This window comes from Schistocerca americana, chromosome 2 (assembly GCF_021461395.2).
Source record: "Schistocerca americana isolate TAMUIC-IGC-003095 chromosome 2, iqSchAmer2.1, whole genome shotgun sequence".
NCBI classification, from domain to species: domain Eukaryota; kingdom Metazoa; phylum Arthropoda; class Insecta; order Orthoptera; family Acrididae; genus Schistocerca; species Schistocerca americana.
Genome location: NC_060120.1, coordinates 25,375,669 through 25,402,040, shown reverse-complemented (window position 1 = coordinate 25,402,040; position 26,372 = coordinate 25,375,669). Strand labels below are relative to the sequence as shown.

Sequence of the window (26,372 nt, the reverse complement as noted above, 5' to 3'; positions counted from 1 at the left end):
TAATTGGGCAGGTAGATTAGAAAATTTAAAAAGGGAAATGGATAGGTTAAAGTTAGATATTGTGGGAATTAGTGAAGTTCGGTGGCAGGAGGAACAAGACTTCTGGTCAGGTGACTACAGGGTTATAAACACAAAGTCAAATAGGGGTAATGCAGGAGTAGGTTTAATAATGAATAGGAAAATAGGAATGCGGGTAAGCTACTACAAACAGCATAGTGAACGCATTATTGTGGCCAAGATAGATACGAAGCCCACACCTACTACAGTAGTACAAGTTTATATGCCAACTAGCTCTGCAGATGATGAAGAAATTGAAGAAATGTATGATGAAATAAAAGAAATTATTCAGATAGTGAAGGGAGACGAAAATTTAATAGTCATGGGTGACTGGAATTAGAGTGTAGGAAAAGGGAGAAAAGGAAACGTAGTAGGTGAATATGGATTGGGGCTAAGAAATGAAAGAGGAAGCCGCCTGATAGAATTTTGTACAGAGCACAACTTAATCACAGCTAACACTTGGTTTAAGAATCATGATAGAAGGTTGTATACATGGAAGAACCCTGGAGATACTAAAAGGTATCAGACAGATTATATAATGGTAAGACAGAGATTTAGGAACCAGGTTTTAAATTGTAAGACATTTCCAGGGGCAGATGTGGACTCTGACCACAATCTATTGGTTATGACCTGTAGGTTAAAACTGAAGAAACTGCAAAAAGGTGGGAATTTAAGGAGATGGGACCTGGATAAACTAAAAGAACCAGAGGTTGTACAGAGATTCAGGGAGAGCATAAGGGAGCAATTGACAGGAATGGGGGAAATAAATACAGTAGAAGAAGAATGGGTAGCTTTGAGGGATGAAGTAGTGAAGGCAGCAGAGGATCAAGTAGGTAAAAAGACGAGGGCTAGTAGAAATCCTTGGGTAACAGAAGAAATATTGAATTTAATTGATGAAAGGAGAAAATATAAAAATGCAGTAAGTGAAACAGGCAAAAAGGAATACAAACGTCTCAAAAATGAGATCGACAGGAAGTGCAAAATGCCTAAGCAGGGATGGCTAGAGGACAAATGTAAGGATGTAGTGGCCTATCTCACTAAGGGTAAGATAGATACCGCCTACAGGAAAATTAAAGAGACCTTTGGAGATAAGAGAACGACTTGTATGAATATCAAGAGCTCAGATGGAAACCCAGTTCTAAGCAAAGAAGGGAAAGCAGAAAGGTGGAAGGAGTATATAGAGGGTCTATACAAGGGCGATGTACTTGAGGACAATATTATGGAAATGGAAGAGGATGTAGATGAAGATGAAATGGGAGATACGATACTGCGTGAAGAGTTTGACAGAGCACTGAAAGACCTGAGTCGAAACAAGGCCCCCGGAGTAGACAATATTCCATTGGAACTACTGACGGCCGTGGGAGAGCCAGTCCTGACAAAACTCTACCATCTGGTGAGCAAGATGTATGAAACAGGCGAAATACCCTCAGACTTCAAGAAGAATATAATAATTCCAATCCCAAAGAAAGCAGGTGTTGACAGATGTGAAAATTACCGAACTATCAGCTTAATAAGTCACAGCTGCAAAATACTAACACGAATTCTTTACAGACGAATGGAAAAACTAGTAGAAGCCAACCTCGGGGAAGATCAGTTTGGATTCCATAGAAACACTGGAACACGTGAGGCAATACTGACCTTACGACTTATCTTAGAAGAAAGATTAAGGAAAGGAAAACCTACGTTTCTAGCATTTGTAGACTTAGAGAAAGCTTTTGACAATGTTGACTGGAATACTCTCTTTCAAATTCGAAAGGTGGCAGGGGTAAAATACAGGGAGCGAAAGGCTATTTACAATTTGTACAGAAACCAGATGGCAGTTATAAGAGTCGAGGGACATGAAAGGGAAGCAGTGGTTGGGAAGGGAGTAAGACAGGGTTGTAGCCTCTCCCCGATGTTGTTCAATCTGTATATTGAGCAAGCAGTAAAGGAAACAAAAGAAAAATTCGGGGTAGGTATTAAAATTCATGGAGAAGAAATAAAAACTTTGAGGTTCGCCGATGACATTGTAATTCTGTCAGAGACAGCAAAGGACTTGGAAGAGCAGTTGAACGGAATGGACAGTGTCTTGAAAGGAGGATATAAGTTGAACATCAACAAACGCAAAACGAGGATAATGGAATGTAGTCGAATTAAGTCGGGTGATGCTGAGGGAATCAGTTTAGGAAATGAGACACTTAAAGTAGTAAAGGAGTTTTGCTATTTGGGGAGCAAAATAACTGATGATGGTCGAAGTAGAGAGGATATAAAATGTAGGCTGGCAATGGCAAGGAAAGCGTTTCTGAAGAAGAGAAATTTGTTAACATCCAGTATTGATTTAAGTGTCAGGAAGTCATTGCTGAAAGTATTCGTATGGAGTGTAGCCATGTATGGAAGTGAAACATGGACGATAAATAGTTTGGACAAGAAGAGAATAGAAGCTTTCGAAATGTGGTGCTACAGAAGAATGCTGAAGATTAGATGGGTAGATCACATAACTAATGAGGAAGTATTGAATAGGATTGGGGAGAAGAGAAGTTTGTGGCACAACTTGACCAGAAGAAGGGATCGGTTGGTAGGACATGTTCTGAGGCATCAAGGGATCACCAATTTAGTATTGGAGGGCAGCGTGGAGGGTAAAAATCGTAGAGGGAGACCAAGAGATGAATACACTAAGCAGGTTCAGAAGGATGTAGGTTGCAGTAGGTACTGGGAGATGAAAAAGCTTGCACAGGATAGAGTAGCATGGAGAGCTGCATCAAACCAGTCTCAGGACTGAAGACCACAACAACAACAACGACATAAAAAAGTGAAGCAGCCATAGGGGGAGGAGGAAATGAAATGAAACTCCACAGGTTGAGAGGATATGTGATATTATTGCAGTGATTACATAATCGAGAAATTTACGAAGTCCTTGGCCGTATGAGACCACTTATCATCACGATATTGCACCCTCTCTCGCTTGGGTGTAAGCACAGGTTTGATTGGAAAACGTCTCTTAAAGCCTTTGTGTCCTTTCCTGAGACAAGCTGTTGTACCTGGTTCTCGACATCCTAGATACTGACACTGGGATGTAGTTGACATCTCAGCCAGTTCCACACATGGTTCAAATGGCTCTGAGAACTGTGAGACTTAACTTCTGAGGTCATCAGTCCCCTAGAACGTAGAACTACTTAAACCTAACTAACCTAAGGACATCACACACATCCATGCCCGAGGCAGGATTCGAACCGTAGAGGTCGCACGGTTCCAGACTGTAGCGCCTAGAACCACTCGGCCACCACGGCCGGCAGTTCCACACATGCTCTACCAGGAACAGATCTGAGAATCTTCATGGTCATGATAGTACTTCAATATCACACAGCCAGTTTATAGAGACACGTGTCATGTCGGGACGAGCATTGTCCTGTTGAAAAATGTACTGGCACATGACAGGATGTCCATGATGTACTGTTGAGCAACCAGAAGTCTCCCACTACCAGCAATGACCTCACACCATACTCTACGATCCCCTACATTGTGACACCGGAAGTAAGACGGCTGTGCCTCTCCAACACACTGGGATCTCTCCACACTTCACCACTACACCTGCCAATGATGGTCACCTGGGATAGTGCAGAACTGTGATTCATTGCTGAACACAATGTGAGCAATTCATCGGCAGTCCACCTTTCCCAATTGAGGGCACCACTCCAAACACAGCTTTTTTTTTTTCCAACCTGTCTGTGCGTCAGTAATTCCCCAGTCTGGCTGCTGCTAGCTCATGACCATTGGTGTGGAATGACACTGAATGTTGCAAGAAGCTCATTACTTGTTCTTGGATGGCAGGTGCAGATGTGAAGTGACTACATTGTGCTTGGTGCCCAAGTGTTTGTGGTGGTCAGGCATGGCTGACTGGAACCTCGCTGATAAATGTGTCTTTCCTCATGTTCCCATGCAGTGCAACATCGGGCCGCTGTCCCATCTACTTGACTTGATGTGAGAATTACCGAACTATCAGTTTAATAAGTGACAGCTGCAAAATACTAACACGAATTCTTTACAGACGAATGGAAAAACTGGTAGAAGCCGACCTCGAGGAAGATCAGTTTGGATTCCGTAGAAATATTGGAGCACTTGAGGCAATACTGACCTTACGACTTATCTTAGAAGAAAGATTAAGGAAAGGCAAACCTACGTTTCTAGCATTTGTAGACGTAGAGAAAGCTTTTTACAATGTTGACTGGATTACTCTCTTTCAAATTCTAAAGGTGGCAGGGGTAAAATACAGGGAGCGAAAGGCTATTTACGATTTGTACAGAAAGTAGATGGCAGTTATAACGAGGGGCATGAAAGGGAAGCAGTGGTTGGGAAGGGAGTGAGACGGGGTTGTAGCCTCTCCCCGATGTTATTCAATCTGTATATTGAGCAAGCAGTAAAGGAAACAAAAGAAAAATTCGGAGTAGGTATTAAAATCCATGGAGAAGAAATAAAAACTTTGAGGTTCGCCGATGACATTGTAATTCTGTCAGAGACAGCAAAGGACTTGGAAGAGCAGTTGAACGGAATGGACAGTGTCTTGAAAGGAGGATATAAGATGAACATCAACAAACGCAAAACGAGGATAATGGAATGTAGTCGAATTAAGTCGGGTGATGCTGAGGGAAGCAGTTTAGGAAATGAGACACTTAAAGTAGTAGAGGAGTTTTGCTATTTGGGGAGCAAAATAACTGATGATGGTCGAAGTAGAGAGGGTATAAAATGTAGGCTGGCAATGGCAAGGAAAGCGTTTCTGAAGAAGAGAAATTTGTTATCATCGAGTATAGATTTAAGTGTCAGGAAGTCGTTTCTGAAAGTATTTGTATGGAGTGTAGCCATGTATGGAAGTGAAACATGGACGATAAATAGTTTGGACAAGAAGAGAATAGAAGCTTTGGAAATGTGGTGCTACAGAAGAATGCTGAAGATTTGATGGGCAGATCACATAACTTATGAAGAGGTATTGAATAGAATTGGGGAGAAGAGGAGTTTGTGGCTCAACTTGACAAGTAGAAGGGATCGGTTGGTAGGACATGTTCTGAGGCATCAGGGGATTACAAATTTAGCGTTGTAGGGCAGCGTGGAGGGTAAAAATTGTAGAGGGAGACCAAGAAATGTATACAGTAAGCTGATTCAGAAGGATGTAGGTTGCAGTAAGTACTGGGAGATGAAGAAGTTTGCACAGGATAGAGTAGCATGGAGAGCTGCATCAAAGCAGTCTCAGTACTGAAGACGACACCAAAACGCTCAACCTGTAGAGTTTCATTTCATTTCCTCCTCCCCCTCTTGGTGCTTCACTTTTTTATGTCAGGCAGTGTGTTTTACTCGTCACCCCTTTTTTGTGTGATTCCTGCCTCATCCCTGGGAGGCATTCTTTTCAGCTGACTACTTCACTTTAAATACGATTACAATTTGATGGGGACAGTACAAAAACACTGCAAGGTAAACAGTTTAATTTCTTACCCAAACCTTACATAGAGGTTCTACCAGTAACGAGAGCCGTTACCTTGCATGTCCTGGAGCAGAGAGTGTGTGGAGGCGGTGAGGTTGAAGTCCGACTTGGCCCTGGAGAGGCGCGGCCGCCTGGGGGGCGCGGGCTCCTCGGCTATGGAGCGCAGGTCGAGGCAGGAGGCGTCCACGGAGCGCGCCTTGCGCAGGCGCGACGCCACCGAGGCGCGCCCGTCGTCCACGTCGTCGTCGTCGTCGCCGGCGGCTCCGGCGGCGGGCGGGCGGCAGTGCCCGGCGGCGAGCGCCGCCTCCACGGCCGGGGGCAGCGCCTCGCGGGCCTGCGCCACGTCCTGCCACTCGCTCAGCCGGCCCTCCAGCGCCTGCTTGCCCTGCGCGTGCGCCACCAGCCAGTGCTTCGCCAGCGAGCACTGCCGCTCCAGCACGAACCCGTACCGCCGCCGCTCCTGCGTCAGCGCCTGCAATTCAACACCTCCTGTCAGCCTTCCAAACATTCAGATGCTGCACGTTGCTTGACCGATATCACTGTCACCTGACAACTCTCCAGTAACTGCTCAGCTCATACCCTACGCCAGGGCTTAACAACTGGCCGGTTTTGAGCGCGAATACTCGCGTCTGCTCAGGCACGTGCTCGTGAGCAGGTGCAAGGTCGCGGAGTAGGGAGGGAGGGGAGGGAGGGGAAATGCGCGCGCACGTTTGAATGTGATCTCACGTTCTTAGCAGATTTAACTAGCCATCTGAATGCTTTGAACATTTTACTACAAGGTAAAGATCTGCTAATTACTCATTTCATAGATCGAATACGAGCTATTAAAATGAAATTGACACTTTGGGTGAGTCAGCTGGAAACAGGAAACCTAGCTCATTTTCCTAAATTATCATCCACGCAAGATGTTCACAAAGACTGTGAACGTTATTCACATAGTTTAGTTGATCAGCGCTTTCAAGATCTGACAGCACTAGACAGTGATTTTGATCTGCTCTCTCCATATTCAGCGAATATTTGAGAGATTCGTCCTGAGCTGCAGCAAGAAATTATTGACCTGCAGTGTAACAGAGAATACAGAGACAAATTTCAAAACAAGAAAAACATTTTGGAATTCTACAGACACTTCCCTCAGGATAGATTTCCTCGTTTGCACAAACTGGCTGCTACAATAATATCAATGTTTGGTTCCACGTATGTTTGTGAACAACTGTTCTCTGCAATGAAATGTAACAAGACGCGCCTGAGAAACGCATTGTCTGATCGAAATTTAAACTGCACGCTGCGCCTAAAATGCACAAGAACAATTACTCCGAACATAGACGCAATTGTAAATGGCAAAAAGTACAAGATAACCGAGAATCCCACACTTCAGTGACACCTTTTATTGTGTAACAGTTCACAAATTAATACGAATGTAGAGGCATACACTAAGTTAATAAAATTATGTGGCACGTGTACATTCTCCTTTATTTGTTTCATTTGTCGCAGTAATAATTCGTGAGTGATATCCTTGCAGGTGGCCGCGGATTTACATTGACTGGCGGCAGCTGTTGTGTGCCCCACGTGACTCTCCCCACTCTCCGCTCTGGTTCGGTAGTGGGGGTAGCGTGCTTGCGCTGCTCCATGCTCGCGCCTTGCTGCTCACAGCTTGCTCCACGAGCACGCGAGCACGTATGTTGTGAAGCCCTGCCCTACGCTGTGATAAGCTCATTAAATTAATGGAAGACTGAGTTTAAAAATCTCAAGGTAAGAGTCACTGTAGAACAACGTTCAACTAAATCATTTAAGATAAAAAATTGTCAACCCAAGGATCAGTGTTGGCTTCCCTTTTATACTGAAGCGCCAAAGAAACTAGTATAGGCATGCGTATTCAAATATGTAAACACGCAGAATACATCACTGCAGTCGGCACCACCTGTGGAAGACAAAAAGCGTCTGGCACAGTTAGATCGGTTAATGCTGCTACAATGGCACATTATCAAGTTTTAAGTGAGTTTGAACATGGTGTTATAGTCGGCACACGAGCGATGGGGCACAGCATCGCCTAGATAGCGATGAAACGAGTGTACCGTGAATATCAGGAATCCAGTAAAACGTCAAATCTCCGAAAGCGCTGCGGCTGGAAAAAGATCCTGCAAGAACAAGACCAACGACGACTGAAGAGAAGCGTTCAACGTGACAGAAGTGCAACCCTTCCTCTAATTGCTGCAGATTTCGATGCTGAGCCACCAACAAGTATGAACCATTCAACGGAACATCACTGATATGGGTTTCCAGAGCCGAAGGCCCACTCGTGTGATGACTGCACGACACAAAGCTTTACGCCTTGCCTAAGCCCATCAACACCGGCATTGGACTGTCGATGACTGGAAACATGTGCCCTGGTCGGACGAGTCTCGTTTCAAATTGTATCGAGCGGATGGACGGGAACGGGTATGGAGACAAACTCATGAATCCATGGACCCTGCATGTCAGCAGAGGACTGTTCAAGCTGGTGGAGGCTCTGTAATGGTGTGGGGGGTGTGCAGTTGGAGTGATATGGGACCCTTGATACGTCTACATACGACTCTGATAGGTAACACGTACCTAAGAATCCTATCTTATCACCTGCATCCATTCGTGTCAGTTGTGCGTTCCGACGGACTTCGGCAATTCCAGCAGGACAATGTGACGCCCCACATGTCTAGAACTGCTACAGAGTGGCTCCACGAACCCTCTTCTGAGTTTAAACACTTCCGCTGGCCACCAGACTCCAGAGACATGAAGATTATTGAGCTGATCTGGGATGCCTTGCAACGTGCTGTTCAGAAGAGATCTCCACCCACTCATACTCTTACGGATTTATGGACAGGTCTACAGGATTCGTGGTGTCAGTTCCCTCCAGACGTTAGTCGAGTCAATGCCACGTCGTGTTGCGGCACTTCTTTGGGGCCCCACACGATATTACGCACGTGTACCACTTTCCTTGGCTCTTCACTGTATATGATTGGTGCCGACGCCGAAGGAAATACTAACTCTAAAACTGCTCCCAGCTTTGGCAGCAGTGCCCAATCTGCACCCTTTATGACAACAAAATTATTTATATCCTTGTTAGTTGACGACTGCTTTAATTTCTGCATCTATATAAAATTACCATATTAACTTCGAACTTAATGTAGCTTCATTGTTACATATAACAAATACAGTGTTGCCATCTTGGTTTTGTAGCTTAATAACAAAGATTATTTCATCTAATTCGTTTTGCTAAATTTAATTACAAAAAATAATTATTTTTCTTAAAAACTAAAAAAAATAGATGAATTATCTTCGTGAAAACCTGTACTATATGTTTTTATGATAAAGTGAACCTAAGGTAGCTTCATGGAAACTCATACCAAGAGTTTTTATGATGCACTGCTTCTAATTCTGAAAGCAGAACTTTATACCTAGAATTTTACAAAAAGTGGATTTTCGAAGGAACTAATTAACGGAGCGTGCAAGATTCACGATATTTAACCACTTAATAGCCTTACATAATGTGACCAAGTTTTGAAACAATATTTAAACATTTACTTTCAGATATGTGTATGGTGCAATCTCTTTGTTTGCAGATCACGGCACGTGCTGGATTATTGTCTTGACCCTGGTCGAGCGACGAAGAAAACTCAATACTTCACCCACCCCCCAGTGCTTTCTTGCTTCTTCACAGCCAGGAACTTGTTTTCTTACATCTTCTTTTACTACTACTCAGCTGGAGAGCACGTTTTATCCGTAGAACAAAAAGAAAGAGAGCAAAAACAAAAAAAAAAAAAAAAAAAAAAAAGACAGAGACTGACCGTCTTGAGGCTGGCCTCGCAGAAGGCGTCCATCTTGGCGCGCTGTTCCTCGAGCGCCTGCAGGTTCTTGACCTCGCGGTCCAGCGCCCCGGCGGACGTCTTGGCACGCGACTTCTTGCGCTGCTTCCTGAGGGCGGCCTCCACCTTGCTGTACGACTCCGCCTGCTGCTTGTGCTGCTGCAGGAAGCGCTTCTGTTCGCTCTGCAACCAACATGCGTCGACACTCAGGGCTGTGTGGAGCAATGGCACACTGGGAGGCGTTTAACTATTAAGAGCTGATTAGATTAATACTAGTTCCATGGATCATGAATACGATATTTCGTAATGATGTGGAACGAGTCAAATTTTCCAACACATGACATAATTAAGTTAATTTAACAACATAATTAAGTTAATATAACAACTTTTTTATTAATATTTTCTTTAATTTTTTTCTTTTTTTTCTTAATTTATATCTAAAAATTCCTCTATGGAGTAGAAGGAGTTGTCATTCAGAAATTCTTTTAATTTCTTCTTAAATACTTGTTGGTTATCTGTCAGACTATTGATACTATTTGGTAAGTGACCAAAGACTTTAGTGGCAGTATAATTCACCCCTTTCTGTGCCAAAGTTAGATTTAATCTTGAATAGTGAAGATCATCCTTTCTCATAGTATTGTAGTTATGCACACTGCTATTACTTTTGAATTGGATTTGGTTGTTAATAACAAATTTCATAAGCGAGTGTATATACTGAGAAGCTACTGTGAATATCCCTAGATCCTTAAATAACTGTCTGCAGGATGATCTTGGGTGCACTCCAGCTATTATTCTGATTACACGCTTTAGTGCAATAAATACTTTATTCCTCAGTGATGAATTACCCCAAAATATGATGCCATATGCATGCAATGATTGAAAATAGGCGTAGTAAGCTAATTTACTAAGATGTTTATCACCAAAATTTGCAATGACCCTTATTGCATAAGTAGCTGAACTCAAACGTTTCAGCAGATCGTCAATGTGTTTCTTCCAATTTAATCTCTCATCAATGGACACATCTAAAAATTTTGAATATTCTACCTTAGCTATATGCTTCTGATTAAGGCCTATATTTATTAATGGCGTCATACCATTCACTGTACGGAACTGTATGTACTGTGTCTTATCAAAATTCAGCGAGAGTCCGTTTACAAGGAACCACTTAGTAATTTTCTGAAAGACATTATTGACAATTTCATCAGTTAATTCTTGTTTGTCAGGTGTGATTACTATACTTGTATCATCAGCAAAGAGAACTAACTTTGCCTCTTCATGAATATAGAATGGCAAGTCATTAATGTATATTAAGAACAACAGAGGAACCAAGACCGACCCTTGTGGAACCCCATTCTTGATAGTTCCCCAGTTTGAGGAATGTGCTGATCTCTGCATATTATGAGAACTGCTTATTTCAACTTTCTGCACTCTTCTAGTTAGGTACGAATTAAACCATTTGTGCACTGTCCCACTCATGCCACAATACTTGAGCTTGTCTAGCAGAATTTCATGATTTACACAATCAAAAGCCTTTGAGAGATCACAAAAATCCCAATGGGTGGTGTTCGGTTGTTCAGATCATTCAAAATTTGATTGGTGAAAGCATATATGGCATTTTCTGTTGAAAAACCTTTCTGGAAACCAAACTGACATTTTGTTAGTACTTCATATTTACAGTTGCTCGTCTTGGAAAGAGCTAGTAAGGAATCGAGGCTACAGAATGAATGTTGACTCTACAGCGGAGTGTGTACTACTTTTGAAATTGTCTGAAAGATGAAGACCATGTAACGGACCAGGATTCGATCTCAGAATCTTTCCGTTAGTGGGAAACGTGCTTGCTGGCTGAACTGTAAATGCATGACTCACGACCCATCCTCACAGTGCACACTGAGCTGGAGGATGAGTGATTCATTCTGGAAACAATCTCATAGGTTGTGGCCAAGACATTTCTCCACAACATCCGTTCTTCCAAGAGTGCTAGGTCGTCAAAGTATGCAAGAGAGCTTCTGTGAAGTTTGGAAAGTGCAGTTAATACGAAAGGAGGGGATGGACTATAGTGTTGTCAGTATAGAAGCAGTAACAACAGAATCAGCGGCCGGGAGAACTCAGTGGCTTCAAATGTGAGTTAGTCGTTGGATGTCGCCTGAGAAACAAATTTACCAGGGACATTTCATCCTTCCTAAAGCTACCCAAGAGGACTGTTGGTGATAAGCCGGCCGGGGTGGCCGAGCGGTTCTTGGCGCTATAGTCTGGAACTGCGTGACTGCTACGGTCGCAGGTTCGAATCCTGCGTCGGGCATGGATGTATGTAGTGTCCTTAGGTTAGTTAGGTTTAAGTAGTTCTAAGTTCTAGGGGACTGATGACCTCAGAACTTAAGTTCCTTTGACTGTTGGGGATGTAACTGAAAAGTGGAAACGCGAAGGAACAGAAAACAGCTAACACCTTACCAGTCCATTGTTCAAGAACGGTTATTCGTTCGTTGGGATAATGAGAGCGTTAAGACCCTCCTGCAAAAATCATGGCGATGTACAAGCGTCTGCGAAGTCGAAAGTTTTCCTGCTGTTCGTTAAGGACGTTACCAACAGCAAGAGAAAAAGATCTTGACAAAATGGAATATATCGGTAATCTAAAAACCCACCCGGAAGATACAAGATAACCTGAAATTGCCCAAGGATGCACCCAAATCGCTGGAAAAACCAGGAGTTTATAAGATTCCTTGCGTTTCTGGGGAGGTATATGTGGCTAGTACCAAAAACAGACAAAAAACGATTATGAGAGCACAAGGGCAACTGTAGAAGGGAAGAGATTGGCAGATACACTGTTGCGGAACATGCTTTGCAGTCTGGAGGTCACCTTACCCATTTTTCCACAGGATTCAAGTACGGGTAGCCTCAAGCGGACACGACGAAAGGCTTTACAGAAAATCCATAGAATTGTTCAACACCCCAATAATTTCAATAGGAAGGAGAAGGGCGTGAAACTGAATGACATCTGGACGAAGATGTCTACGGCTCTTCCACCATTGGGCGATAGCAAGAGCAGACGACGTCAACTGACAACGGCCAGTTGCGTGCGGGTTACTCAGAGCATGTGACGTCAGACCACTGGGCGGAATACGCGTAAATGGAATTTTTCTGCAGGCAGTAGTGAGACAGGGTGTGAACTGAATACTCAAAGAAGCTACAGCCTCCCTGGAAAATTTCCACCGCAGATGGGGAGGAAACGTTCAGTTTTAATGTAAAATCCATCAGGTCACTGCATAATAGCCCGGAGTATTTTATTAACTGTGGCATTTGCGGCTGTGAAAGTCTGCGTTTTGCAACAATAGCTAAGCCAAAACCAGGCCCATCTCATGGACTGAGCGACGGAGACCGTCCACAATTGCGTCGGGTGGTCGTAAAAAATAGTGCGTTATCAACGCAAGCTCCAAAGTACGAGGGTTGAATGAAAAGTGATGCCTCCACCGTCGTTTGGATCGGAATATTGTAACAAATCAAATGCAGAAATAATCCTTAGGATGTGATCTTCAATTACCAAAATTCTATTTTCCACGTAATCACTAGCCAATTGGATAAATTTGTGCGTTTTCTGAAGCCGTCACGGAAGAAGTCGACACACTGTTTCCGCAAACACAGTCTCTCAGTTTTCACAGCGTCTCCATCAGAAGCATAATAATGTCCCCGCAGACCGTCTTTCATTATTGGGAACATATGGAAGTCAGAAGGTGTTAAATGTGGACTGTTTAGAGGATGCCGTACGATGGTGAGATTCAGTCGCTGAAATTCTGCTGTGGTGGCACGTGATGTGTGGTTTGGCATTGTCATGATGCAGGAAAACATTTACCTCTTCCTTTCGGACCCTTGTTAGCCGTCGTTTCTGAGTTCACAGCGTTGTAATGTAACGCTCTGAATTTGTTGTTGTTCCACGATCAAGGAAATCAACATGGATGAGACAATCTGCGTCTCAAAACACTGGCCATGATTTTTCCAGCTGCAGGCTGCGTCTTGAATTTATTTTTCTGGGGGCGAGTCTTTGTGTCGATATTCCATAGGCTGAAATTTTGTCTCGGCATCGTAATGGTGTACCCACGTTTCGTCTCCTGTCACAGTTGAATGAAGGAAGCCGTCACCTTCATTCTCGTAATGCGAGAGGAGTTCCTGGCAAATTTCAGGTCTGTGCGCTTTCATTTCAAGAGTTAGCATCCGGGGTACCCATCGTGCACAAATATTCCGATAGCCAAGCAAAGCAATAATGTGACCCACACGTTCATGTGAAATGCCGATTGTGCTTGCAATTTGTCTCTGAGTGATACGACGATCGTCCTGAATCTGTCAACATTTTGCTTGTGAAATTCGGTGGTTGCTGTCACAGGAAGTCAACTCCCTACTTGTCACGCAGGTCAGATATTCCGGCCTCAACATGTTTAAACTTACTCGCTCAACGAGGCCAGTACTCACATCAACACAATCACCATAAACTGCTTTCATTCCCTGATGAATCTCCTTTGGGGTGACATCTTCTGCTGTCAATAATTCAATCACGTTGCTTACATCGCATCGACCGGCCGTCTTCGCAGATTTCCATACTTCACACTATAACAACCGTTCAGTGCTAACAAGGGAACCTCCCCATCGCACCCCCCTCAGATTTAGTTATAAGTTGGCACAGTGGATAGGCCTTGAAAAACTGAATACAGATCAATTGAGAAAACAGGAAGAAGTTGTGTAGAACTGTGAAAAAATAAACAAAATATACAAACTGAGTAGTTCAAGGGAACATAAGCAACAATAACGACGATTGAAACACAGGAGCGCCGTGGTCTCGGGCAGCTGCGGAACGAAAGGTCCTAGGTTCAAATCTTCCAACAAGTGTAAATTTCAATTTTTTATTTTCAGTTTATGTGACAAACTCTTATGTTTTCATCACTTTTTTGGGAGTGATTATCACATCCACAAGAAAACCTAAATCGGGCAGGGTAGAAGAATCTTTTTACCCATTCGCCAAGTGTACAAGTTAGGTGGGTCGACAACATATTCCTGTCATGTGACGCACATGCCGTCACCAGTGTCGTATAGAATATATCAGATGTGTTTTCCTGTGGAGGAATCGGTTGACCTATGACCTTACGATCAAATGTTTTCTGTTCCCATTGGAGAGGCACGTCCTTTCGTCTACTAATCGCACGGTTTTGCAGTGCGGTCGCAAAACACAGACACTAAACTTATTGCAGTGAACAGAGATATCAATGAACGAACGGACAGATAATAACTATGCAAAAATAAAGAAAGTAAAATTTTCAGTCGAGGGAAGGCTTGATACAAGGATTTTTCGTTCAGCAGCTGCTCACGCTACCACGGGACCACGGCGCTTCTAAGCACACTTCGTCCATGATGTTGCTTATGTAGTCCATGGACTACTCAGTTTGTATATTTTGCTTATTTTTTCACAGTTCCACACGACTTCTTCCTGTTTTCTCAATTGATCTGTGTTCAGTTTATCAAGGCCTATCCACTGTGCCAACTTATAACTAAATCTGAGGGGGGTGCGATGGGGAGGTTCCCTTGTAAGGCTTCCCGCCAACTGGAGCTGTAGAGAAGAGGCTACGGAACAAGCCAGTACCTGCAACATGCCAACTGTTGAAAAGTTACGAAGGTGGAGGCATTACTTTTCAGTCAGCCCTCGTATTATCAGCAGTTCAGCTAGCTCAGCGCGCATTGGAAGCTAAAAATAATGGGATAGAATAGTCGAACAGTTCCTCACTGGCCACCAGTTTCTGTACTCAGCAATGAGCGACGCTTAAGCTGGTGTAAAGTGCGACGTCACAGGAGTGATGAATCACCTTATCCTCTTTGCCAATCCGACGGAAGGGTTTGCAAATGGCGTAAAGCGTTACCTGGCACCATGTGTAGTGTCAACAGTGAACTACGGAACAGGTGTTTTTTATGGTTAGGGTGTGATTTCCTTATTACACTTCAGAAAACGCTAAATGCGCAATGACACGAACGCATTTTACAGTATTGTGCCCTGCGTACAGTAGAGGAACAGTTCAGATACTATGACTGTTTATTCAGCATGTTAATGCATCGTGTCATAAAGCAGCATTTGTAAGGCAGTGGTTTGTGGACAAGAACATTCCTGAGTTGGAGGACTTGCACACAGTGCCGAACTGAACACAACCTGTGGGATGAGCTGGAACGTCGATTTAGATGCAGGTCCGATCGTCCAACCTTCTCTTGTTTCCGCTACTCTTGAGGACAAATTTTGTAAAACTGTAACCCCCTTTGCCGAATAAACCTGAGTAACCCAGAGAGAATCGAGGCCATAAAACAGCCTTACCGACTGAGCTATCCAGACATGACTGGAGCCCTGGCCTCACAACCTACCTTCTGCCAGTTCCTCTTTCCTACTCTATCTGACCAACGGTGTGCGGACTCGTGTTATTCGACATCAATATGGGGCGCCTCCATCATTCACCTTTATGACGGCTAGAACTCTGCTGCAAACATTTGCAATACATGTCTGTGGATGATGGCTGCAATTTGTCCTCAAGAGTAGCAGAAACAAGAGAAGGTTGGACTATCGGACCTGCATCTAAATCGACGTTCAAGCTCATCCCAAAGGTTGTGTTCAGTTCAGCTCTGTGGGCAAGCCCTTCAACTCAGGAATGTTTTTGTGCACAAACCATTGCCTTACAAATGCTGCTTTATGACGTGATGCATTAACATACTCAATAAACAGTCTTAGTATCTGAACTGTTCCTCTACTATACGCAGAACACAATATTGTAAAATGTGTTCGCGTCATTGCGCATTTAGCGTTCTCTCAAATGCAATGAGGAAACCACACCCTAACCACAAAAAACTTCTGTTCCGAAGATCATGTGCCATCTGTTAACCCATAGTTGAAAGACTCTCTCTATGGTTTGTCACCCGGATTAACTCTAGGGACACAGTAACGCAGTACCACTAAAAACTCGTTTTGTGACAAAAATAGCACTTAGAACGTTTTTCATTAACATTCTTCATATGCAATCTGAGGAAGTAAAGGGAAGTAAATGGAAGTAAAGGAACAAATGAAAATATCACATAACAAAAATGCAAGAAACGAACACCAATGTCATTGCTGAAGTGTAAGAAAAGGGAGGAGCAAAATACATGAAGGGTGACAAACTGTGTATCTGTCCTGAATATTAGACAACGATAGAGTACGGTTGATTTTAATAAACTGTTTATTGTGAGCAGAGCAATGGCCCAGGAATCTTGGCACTATTCACTAATATGTATTCACTCTGTTAAAAAATGAACATGCAGATTGAATCCTCTTTGTTTTTTGTTGCATCCTTGAGTCCTATTACAGGATAAAAGTGAAAATTAAAAAGGACTGAATATTAAACGTATAGAATTTATGGGAACCCATGAAAAATCTTAATGTGTGTTGTTGCACGGAGTTCTGAGGCCCACTCTTCTATGACGTGAAATATAATACTTGAAAATGTTCACTGAACCAGCGCTATAAATATGCTGGAATACGCCGTTTTAGAAGATCTCGCTTCACTCTAATTAAATAGCACCCTGTTTTTGTATATTAACTAGCGATTACCATCCAAATTGTTTGAATTACAGTTAGGCTTAAAATTCTTCTCCATACTGACCATCTGCTGATTCAGAGGGACGTTGCGTAATCAATAGGTATAAAGACTTCGTTTTTGCACACAAAGCGCATTGCGAGAGCTTACGTTCCAGTTGACACTATTTTGTTTCTATGTTTTAGTGGATGCGACCATCGCGGTATACTGATTGACTGAACATCTGCATCAACAATGCAAAACAGATTAATAACAATGGTCAAAATTGAGTTCTTCATTAAGAAACAAAGATTTTTTCGAATTTTGGTGTGCTCTATAGCTCGTATAAATGGATATTGTTTATACAGTACTTATCACCAAAAGCTACTAAAAACTTAATTATGTGTCATCTAGTTCCGACACCTAGCAGAGCTGAAAATTATGTGTATCGCAGGTCCAGTATTGTAAAATATTTTTACATGTCTAATTAATACTGTCGAATCAGTAGTGTCTAGTATACGGCACGAATAAACAAAAATGTTGAGAATGTTTGGCTGATAACATGCGTGCAGATAATGCCCAAGATGAATGAACAGTTTAGTAGATGAGTTTCTTGAGTAGTAAGTGACACTAATTCATTTCAAACTGTCAAACATACAGGACACAATAGACTGAATCATACTTGAAGACTGTAATACCAACTGATCTGCTGTCTGCTTACCTGCACAACTTTTGTATCCTTTTCTAGATTGGTCTCGAGTGGAACAAGCATGTCTACGTAGAATGCTTTGAGCTGAAACAGAAATTTCATTTATATTGCTCAGCTCTGTTTAGACCTTTTAAATAGGATAGTAATTTATGATGAACTGTTGGAATTTTAAGTGAACAGTTTAGACTTCTGTTGCAAGAAATAGAAAAAAATAAAGATTCCAGACACTCACCGTGTTGATCTGTTGAGCTTGTATCTCCTTGTATACATCAACGATTTGCATCAAAGCAGAACCTGTGAACAGCAAAGAATTGTCAAAGCTCCCTGTCAGCGTGAGATTCTCTGTTTACACTTATCTTTTATTGACACAATGATAGAAACAAAATATACAGTGATGTTTACATTATGAGTGTGGTGATATTTGAAACCTGCTCTTCGAAATGAAAAATTATTGCTGTGTATATGTTCTTGAGACTTTTATTTTTGGCCAAGTTGCAGTTCGTAATTTATTGAGATAGTTCCTTATTGCATTACTCTGACGAAAGTTAGAATGAAGTGACAGCTGTAGGAAGAATTCCAATAAAAATGATCCAAGTTTCCTTCAGTGAATACCTGGTTAGCTGATGGAACCAGTGGTTGAGCTTTATTCACGACCGTAAAATGTGGACGGAGAAAAATATTTAACAAGTTATGACACAGAGTTGTTAAATTGCTCACAAACGATTGTGGAGGAATTCATAGAGTTATCATCAGCATGAAAGGCTAACCTTAAATGTACTTAACTTCTAAGAGTAGTGTGAAAGAATCATCAATCATAAGTGGAAATAAAAGATCGAAGGATGATACTGCTTCATTATCTGCCATTTGTGTCTGAAACCAAGTCGATTTCCATTACCAGCTGGAATAGCTTTTGTTAAAAGGATGACAGACTGCACGATTCCTATGTTTCGTAATCATGAAGATGACTGGTTGGAACATCATGGAAACAGAAAGGAAATGGATTCATTGATGTATCGTAGAATACCGTACACGAGAGTCTGAGAAGTTCTAGCGCCTGGTCAACAACGTTAGAGATTTACCACCCAAAGAACTATGAAGATACGTTTATTTTTTAAATCTTGTATAGTGTAAACTCTGGTTAAACTGCTGCTATGCGTACTCAGAAAGGATTGGAACGTCATAACGTCTTAATGAGGAGTCGCATTAACTAGGGTACAGGCCTACACAGCGAGGGTCAGAGGGTACCTGCCGACTTCTCCACCTCCCCCCCCCCCCCCCCCCCCTTTGGTAATAATATGGTAGTAATAGCATGGTGACTGATACAGTTTTTCAGTAATTTTCATTTTAATTCCCAGAAGCTAATACGAGCTGCCCTCTCCCTTCTCAAATGCACCATGAGGGTAAAAACGTTCGAATAACCATACCTACATCTATGGTACTACTTTCACCACAATTTTTCAAACGATTCCGAGTACTGAGTGAACGTTCTAATGGGTATTTGTAATTGAACGCTAATCCAAACAAACAACTTATCAAACCTTGGAATATCTCAGCGAAAGAGTGTGAAAGTTGATGTGAGTAAATTACGGGGACAAAACATATACGCCCTGTATGTATTACGTATAGAACGTGACTAGGAGAGGACTTTTCAAATTGCTCTTCATTTCTTTCAAAAGCATGGCCACACGCCCATATTACATTTGATGTATTTTTCAGATTCTTAAAAATTCTTAAAAAGTTTTCGGTATTCAGCTTGAACGAAATGTTCATAAACTGTAACAAAAGAAAAAAGAACATAATTGAAGTTGGATAATCAAAGCTATCAAAATAGTTCTTTAGCCGGAAGGCCTTTTAGAAACGAAATATTTTAAAATTTAAAAAAATATAAAGTATTTGCAGTGTTCAAAAGTATTAAATTGCGGTAATGAATACTGAGAATCGCATGAAATCAGTGTTGTAGTTTATTATGACTAAAGAATGATTCTGGTGACTTATTGAAGAAGGTAAATATCGTTTTCTACAAAATGAGAACATTTACTTCCGATACTGGTTACTTGGGTGAGGGAAGGTTTAGTGGTGGTTTGAATACGTAGTGCATGCGGAGCAGCGATGGGGAAGTGAACTGGGGCGTGCGATTGAGTATATTGTAAAGAGTTTGTGATTTCGAGAATCTGGAAAATGATTAGTGTAAATCGTGACGGTTGTGTCGCGGCTATCAAGAGACAGGGAAAACAATACATGATAAAATAAAGAAAAGTAGTATAGAAGGCAGGAAAGTGTAGCAAAACCAAATGAAGTCATCTAATAACAGGAAAGTAAAAAGATGAAAATCAAGAAAGTACAGCGAAGTAGTAAACAAGATAGGAAAGTAAAGCAGAGTAATACAAAAACTAGGAAACTTTAGACTTCTACAAATTACTGTTAAATAACTCCACGATTATTGTAATTTCAAAAACCTGAAAACACATTTATCATAGTTGAGTTCTTTAACGACAGATATTAATTTGCTGATACCTTGTTATGCAAACCAGCTAAAGAAAGAGCATGTTATTTTTTTGATTTAACTAAAATAAGAACTGATATTCACCGACAGCCAATCAGATGCACAAGAGCAGATTGTCATAAATAAACTGATATGGCTGTCGAATGTGGACTTTTCGTCACATAAGCGTCCTCATTCACAATGAGACCTGCGCAACATGGTGCGTGAATGCATTTACAAATGCGTCAAGTGTGAACCATGTACGAGGGTTATTCCAAAAGTAAGGTCCGATCGGTCGCGAAATGGAAACGACTATGAAAATCCGATAAAGCTTTGCACAGATGTGTTGGGTAGTGTCTCTATAATAACCCCAGTTAGCATCACGTCGCTCTTCTCATTTCTGAGCTCGCAGTGAGTGCGTAAAGATGTCTAGAAAATAGTGTCTGCCGCCAAGTACGAGGGCCTGGTGAGAAATTTCGCCTGAAGCTATGCAGCCAACATTACATAACTGTCGTGCTGTTTCGTCTTCACGACAATTCTCAGCCGCATTCTGCAGGGGCAATGAAGATGCTCCTGCATCGTTTTCAAATGGAAATGTGAGATTACCCACAATACAGTCCGCAATTGTCTCCCCCTGAGTTTCATCTCTGGTCACATGAACCGCTGTCTTTGAAGACAACATTCTGACACAGACAACGAGGTGTAGGCCAGCGTGGAGAATTGGCGGAATGCACTGGCGGCTGCCTTCTATGATGAGGCTATTGAAAAGTTGGTACAACGCTATGACAAAAGTCTAAGTCAGAACGGCGACTACGTAGAGAAGTAGCTGAAAGGTGTAGCTAATTGTTACAAGTAAAACATTTCTGATGTTCACTGTGGTTTCAATTTGGCAATCAATCGGACCTTACTTTTGGAATAACCCTCGTACATATGATGTGGTTTTTATTGGATTTAGATGCTTTCCTGACCCTTGTTCAGTATGTACCGTTACGAAATTAATTCGAGTAAGTGAAAAAGCGTTCATTTTGATTTAAATATAAGCGGTGGCGCAAAAGTCACTGGACGCTGAACACCGATTAAAACAAAAGAAAGAATTTATGTTCGATAACACGAAATACAAACAATACATACATTATTTTTATGTTGAAATTGTTTTCCGTCTTCATTAATATATATTTTAAGTCTTTTTGGAACACTGTTACGTAGTTTATGGCTTACTGTGGAATCAATGGCCATTTAATAAACTACATCGTGCGTATAGTTCTTTAGTTCATCAATGCTATGAGATTTTTGAGAACAAACATCCCATAGGAAAAACTCCAAGGGCATGATAATCAGTGAACGTGGAAACATGTCAATATCTGCCCTCCGACCAATCTCTTTTCTTTGGAAAGTTTCGTCTAAATAATCGCGGACGGCTGTGCCATAATGCGATGGAGCACCATCGTGTTGAAAGTAAATTTCCTGAAAGTATTCAGTAGGCGTTATAAGTCCTGGTACCACGTAATACTGAAGCATATCCAAATAGTTATCTCGTGCACTGTTCCTTCAAAAAAATATGATCCACGTACGCCAAATCATGATATTCTTCCCTAAACACTCACACCATGTTTGTTTATTGGTTGTTCTAATAATAGATGATATGTCGTATGTCGTACACGTTTGTTTAGACTTTGGTTTTGATCTAAAGTGTCTTCTCCATTAATTAACAACAGCAGTATCGCCTCTTTTATAAAACGATTTTCATGCGAAAATCCTTTATTCTTTCGTTGACATCGTGATAATTCGGAAAACCACAACTGTAAAATCGTCTCACAGATCATGCTTTGAATAATTCACGAGTTTGATTATTGTGTTTGTTTTGTTTGTCACTGCATTGTATTCCAACTTGACAAGACGTAATTATTACCATTTGGTAAAACAACTTAACGCGTTAAGACGTCCTACTGTACTATGTGTTGCTGTTACTTTTGTTTTCTTTTATTAACTGTCCAGTGACTTTTGCGCCACCCTGTATATGAAAGAAACTTTTAGTGACACATAGCCAGTTAAAGTTTAGTGAATAATAAGAAAAGTTTCCAGTGTGATACGATTAGCGATCAATAAAACTGAGAAGGTGCAAGTGTTCCTTGCGGCAGCGCAGCTCGCCGCTCTGTAAGTACACTGGGCGTATTTCGAAAGCCGTCTCGCTGGAGGAGTCTGTTACTGAGTGAGGGCTGGCGAACTTTGGCCTGAGATTTGTAGGGGACCCGTAACCGCTTCTGGACACTTTATAATCAGTTGTAAACTTCATTACTGCGGATCAAAGCGCTCTTCGCCGGCAAGGCGAACTCCAGGAGCGCGGGAGGAATTACGGATAACAGATAGCCGATTGCGTAACAAGCCGGGAGCAGATACTGTGCATCTGACGCGCCATCTCCACCGCAAAGGTCTACTGCTTCGCCTCTTACCTTTCGAACTTCTTGAGTGGAGTGGCTGGAGAGAGCATCTATACAGAATAACGTTTCTGGGGCTTAGAGCTTTAAAATCTGCAGTTTTCTTTTTCCTTTTGTACCAGAAATATACTAGACGTTAACGAATGGACGAAGTTGGTAACAGTGACGTTTTAACCCTTTTTAAAAATAGTTCTCATGTAGCTAGAGATGTTACATTATTAAATAACAAAACAGTACAACCAAATATACAAAATACAACTTGTTAACAATTTCACATAACTGAACAAGTAAATAAACTGCCGAACTCAGGTAAAGGATCACTTTTTCGTGGAAACTCCGTAATTGTCTCTCATTGCGATGCAGAGGTTTGAAATTTGGCTCAAAGGTGTCTACAACCTTCCATTGTAATGGTGGAATAGCGTAGCGTTATGTGACGTCACCCTGGGTTCGACCTCACTTCAAACAGTAAGGTGTCGACACATGTCAGAGGTCATAAGTTCATGTGACGTAAAAGGTTGGCCAGTCACGTCACACTGGCACCAAATTTCGCCACAATTCTGCCCACCGCCATCGTGGACGTCTCACGCGGAGGGAGAGTCGTCACGGCCCCTCTTCCCCTCATGTAAGTTGGCACCTCTGCGATTGAGTTTAGAACTGCGACGCACAGTGCTGAAATCACGCGGATTTCTTATCTGTGACCGAGAGAAATGTTTCAGACACACCGCTAGTCAGAATCTATAAGAAAAGTCCGCAATGGGTGGCATAAACGGCGCCAATGAAACCACCTCAATGAAACCACCCCTTTCCTCGGGGCGTTGAATCCATCACATCTAACGGTCGAAAACGACAGTTTCCAGTGCGCTGAGCAACAGGAGGATGTTTTAGACAACCTTTAAGCTGCTGGCAGCCGCGGAAATTTCAACCCCTCTCTGGCTTTGTTGGGCTGCAACACCATTGAGCATGATCGCACGCTTTTGGTATGCGGCACGATGGCAGTTTTTGCTCTCGTGTATAAACCAACTTTCTAGGAAGATCGGGGGATTCTTATCCGATGTGACGCACCTCCCCCCCTCTGCCCCGCCCCCTCCCCGTATCTCTGGTGGCACAGTGGTTAGCGCACTGGACTCGCATTCGGGAGGACGACGGTTCAAACCCACGTCCAGCCATCCTGATTTAGGTTTTTCGTGATTTCCCTAAATCGCTTCAGGCAAATGCCGGGATGGTTCCTTCGAAAGGGCACGGCCGATTTCCTTCTTCATCCCTCCCTGTTTGGTGCCCTTCCCCATAACCAACCAACCCCATCTCTCTCTCTCGCTTTCTCTCTCTCTCTCTCTCTCTCTTTCTCTCTCTCTCTCTCTCTCTCTCTCTCTCTCTCTCTGTGTGTGTGTGTGTGTCACCATCCATTCTCTCTCCAACCCATTAAGTATCTCCTCCCCTACATGTCACCCCGTTCACATATCCGGGTTCTAGTCGTGGTCCGGCACAATTTTTCAAGTGTCACAAATAGCTGACGTCAATCTGGATTCGTAAAATGCCAACCTAGTTCGTAATATCTACCACAGATGTAATTGTCAGAACAGTGTCTGATCCTTCAGACATGCATGCCCATCTGAAGGACATTGTAATGTGAAGATGTAGGCACCCTATAAAAACAGACGTTGTAACCACCAATGATGAAATTAAATTAAAGCCATAGCTTCTTTGCGAAAAAACAAGCAACTTACTCCGACAACAGTCTTACTTTATTGTGAGTTGCTTATTTTATTCATTAAAATGCCTTAGCTTCAGCCTAATTTCTTATTTTATTAACGGCAGGCAACTTGAAGATGTTCTAAGAACGAAAGCTCTCGTAGGTGAGATTGTTTTCATAAATCATTAAAATTACTGTTAATAAAATGCGCCGGCCATTATGACCGAGCGGTTCTAGGCGCATCAGTCCGGAACCGCGCCGCTGCTACGGTCTCAGGTTCGAATCCAGCCTCGGGCATGGATGTGTGTGATGTCCTTAAGTTAGTTAGGTTTAAGTAGTTATAAGTCTAGTGGACTGATGACCTCAGATGTTAAGTCCCATAGTGCTTTGAGCCATTTTCGCCATATTTTTTATAAAATGTGTTTGTGTCTTCGACCTCATGTCAATGTGTAAAACTTCCGACGTTTCGGCCACTATTGGAAGTGGCCTTCCTCAGGATGTTTTTTTTTTTCTGGTTTAGTGAAAAACGCGCCACAATGAAGGCCACTTGCAATAGAGGCCGAAACGTAGGGCGTTTTAAACACTGACTATGCTGACACAGACACAAAAGAATTTTATTGCCTATGACAATGGCCGCGGAAGCCTATGCTTACCTTGAAATTACTGCTAGTTGTCGTTGCCAACATGATCAAGGTTATTTCCTATATATTTCTCCCCCATCTCTCTTCGATCACACATTGGAATCCACGCACTACAAACAAAGCCGCATCGAAATAGACACGTAGAAAAGCAGTGGTGAGGAGGCGAAATGCAGAGACGCAGAGATGAGAGTGATGGAGGAACGCCAAGGGTCCTCCGGAATTCCGAGCCGCCGAGCCGCGGAATAAGCTGGGAATTTTATCTCTGGCGCGCCAAGGTGGCGGCCGCGCATTTCAGAAATAAATCTGCAGATAAGTTTCTATATAAGAAGCGGAATGGTCCCGAGATAAGATCTTAATGAACGGCCCCGGTGCAGGTTATTGCAGCGGAAGAGTCGTAGCGCCGCAGCAGCGCAATCCGGCAATAAAAGAGAGCGCAGGAGTCGCCCCGTCTAGGGCGAGGGGTGGGGGGCAGGCGCAATGGCGGAGATGCGAGCCGCGCTGTATAATGAAGGCGACGCGTGATATACGGAGCAGCTGCGACCGGCGGCTACAGTTCAATAAACTCGCTATTGCTATTTAGTCGCCGTCGCTGAAAGGAAGCGGCGCGGCCGTAATTCATAATATTCACACGGCAGGGACTGTAGCAGGGTGCGAGAAAGTAATAACAGCCCTTAGCCTGCGCCGAGAAAGAGGAGGCTGTCAAAGCACATCGCTCGACAAATTGTGCCCAGGGGTGCGGAAGGGAACGGCTGTTGTCTTATACAAGGTCTTTCGTACAATGTGCGATCCTCAGTCTGCCCAAGACCTACACTACTGGGCGTTAAAACTGCTACACCACGAAGATGGCGTGCTACAGACGCGAAATTTAACCGACAGGACGAAGATGCTGTGAAATGCGAATGATTAGCTTTTCAGAGCGTTCGCAGATGGTTGGCGCCGGTGGCGACACCTACAACGTGTTGACATGAGGAAAGTTTCCAACCTATTTCTCATACACAAACAGCAGTTGACCGGCGTTGCCTGGTGAAACGTTGTTGTGATGCCTCGTGTAAGGACAAGAAATGCGTACCATCACGTTTCCGACTTTGATAAAGGTCGGATTGTAGCCTATCGCGATTGCGGTTTACCGTATCGCGACATTACTGCTCGCGTTGGTCGAAATCCAATGACTGTTCGCAGAGTATGGAATCGATGGGTTCAGGAGGGTAATACGGAGCGCCGTGCTGGATCCCAACGGCCTCGTATGACTAGCAGACGAGATGACTGGCATCTTATCCGCATGGCTGTAACGGATCGTGCAGCCACGTCTCGACCCCTGAGTCAACAGATAGGGATGTTTGCAAGACAACAACCATCTGCACGAACAGTTCGACGACGTCTGCAGCAGCATGGACTGTCACCTCGGAGATCATGGCTGCGGTTATCCTTGACGCTGTATCACAGACAGGAGCGCCTGCGATAGTGAACTCAACGACGAACCTGGGTGCACGAATGGCAAAACGTCAGTT

The 26,372-nt window shown here is 42.9% G+C and overlaps 1 protein-coding gene across 2 annotated transcripts in view; it reads right to left on the bottom strand.

Moving 5' to 3' along the window:
• The window catches only part of LOC124595515 (brain-specific angiogenesis inhibitor 1-associated protein 2-like), a 912,282-nt gene that overhangs the window by 26,713 nt on the left and 859,197 nt on the right, over positions 1-26,372 (bottom strand). For both annotated transcript variants that reach the window (XM_047134280.1, XM_047134279.1), the window contains exons 4-7: positions 17,849-17,910; positions 17,629-17,700; positions 9,325-9,525; positions 5,561-5,978 (exon numbers count right to left, since the gene is read on the bottom strand). In XM_047134280.1, coding sequence (XP_046990236.1) covers positions 5,561-5,978; positions 9,325-9,525; positions 17,629-17,700; positions 17,849-17,910 — 753 coding nt within the window. The remainder of the gene's footprint in view (positions 1-5,560; positions 5,979-9,324; positions 9,526-17,628; positions 17,701-17,848; positions 17,911-26,372) is intronic.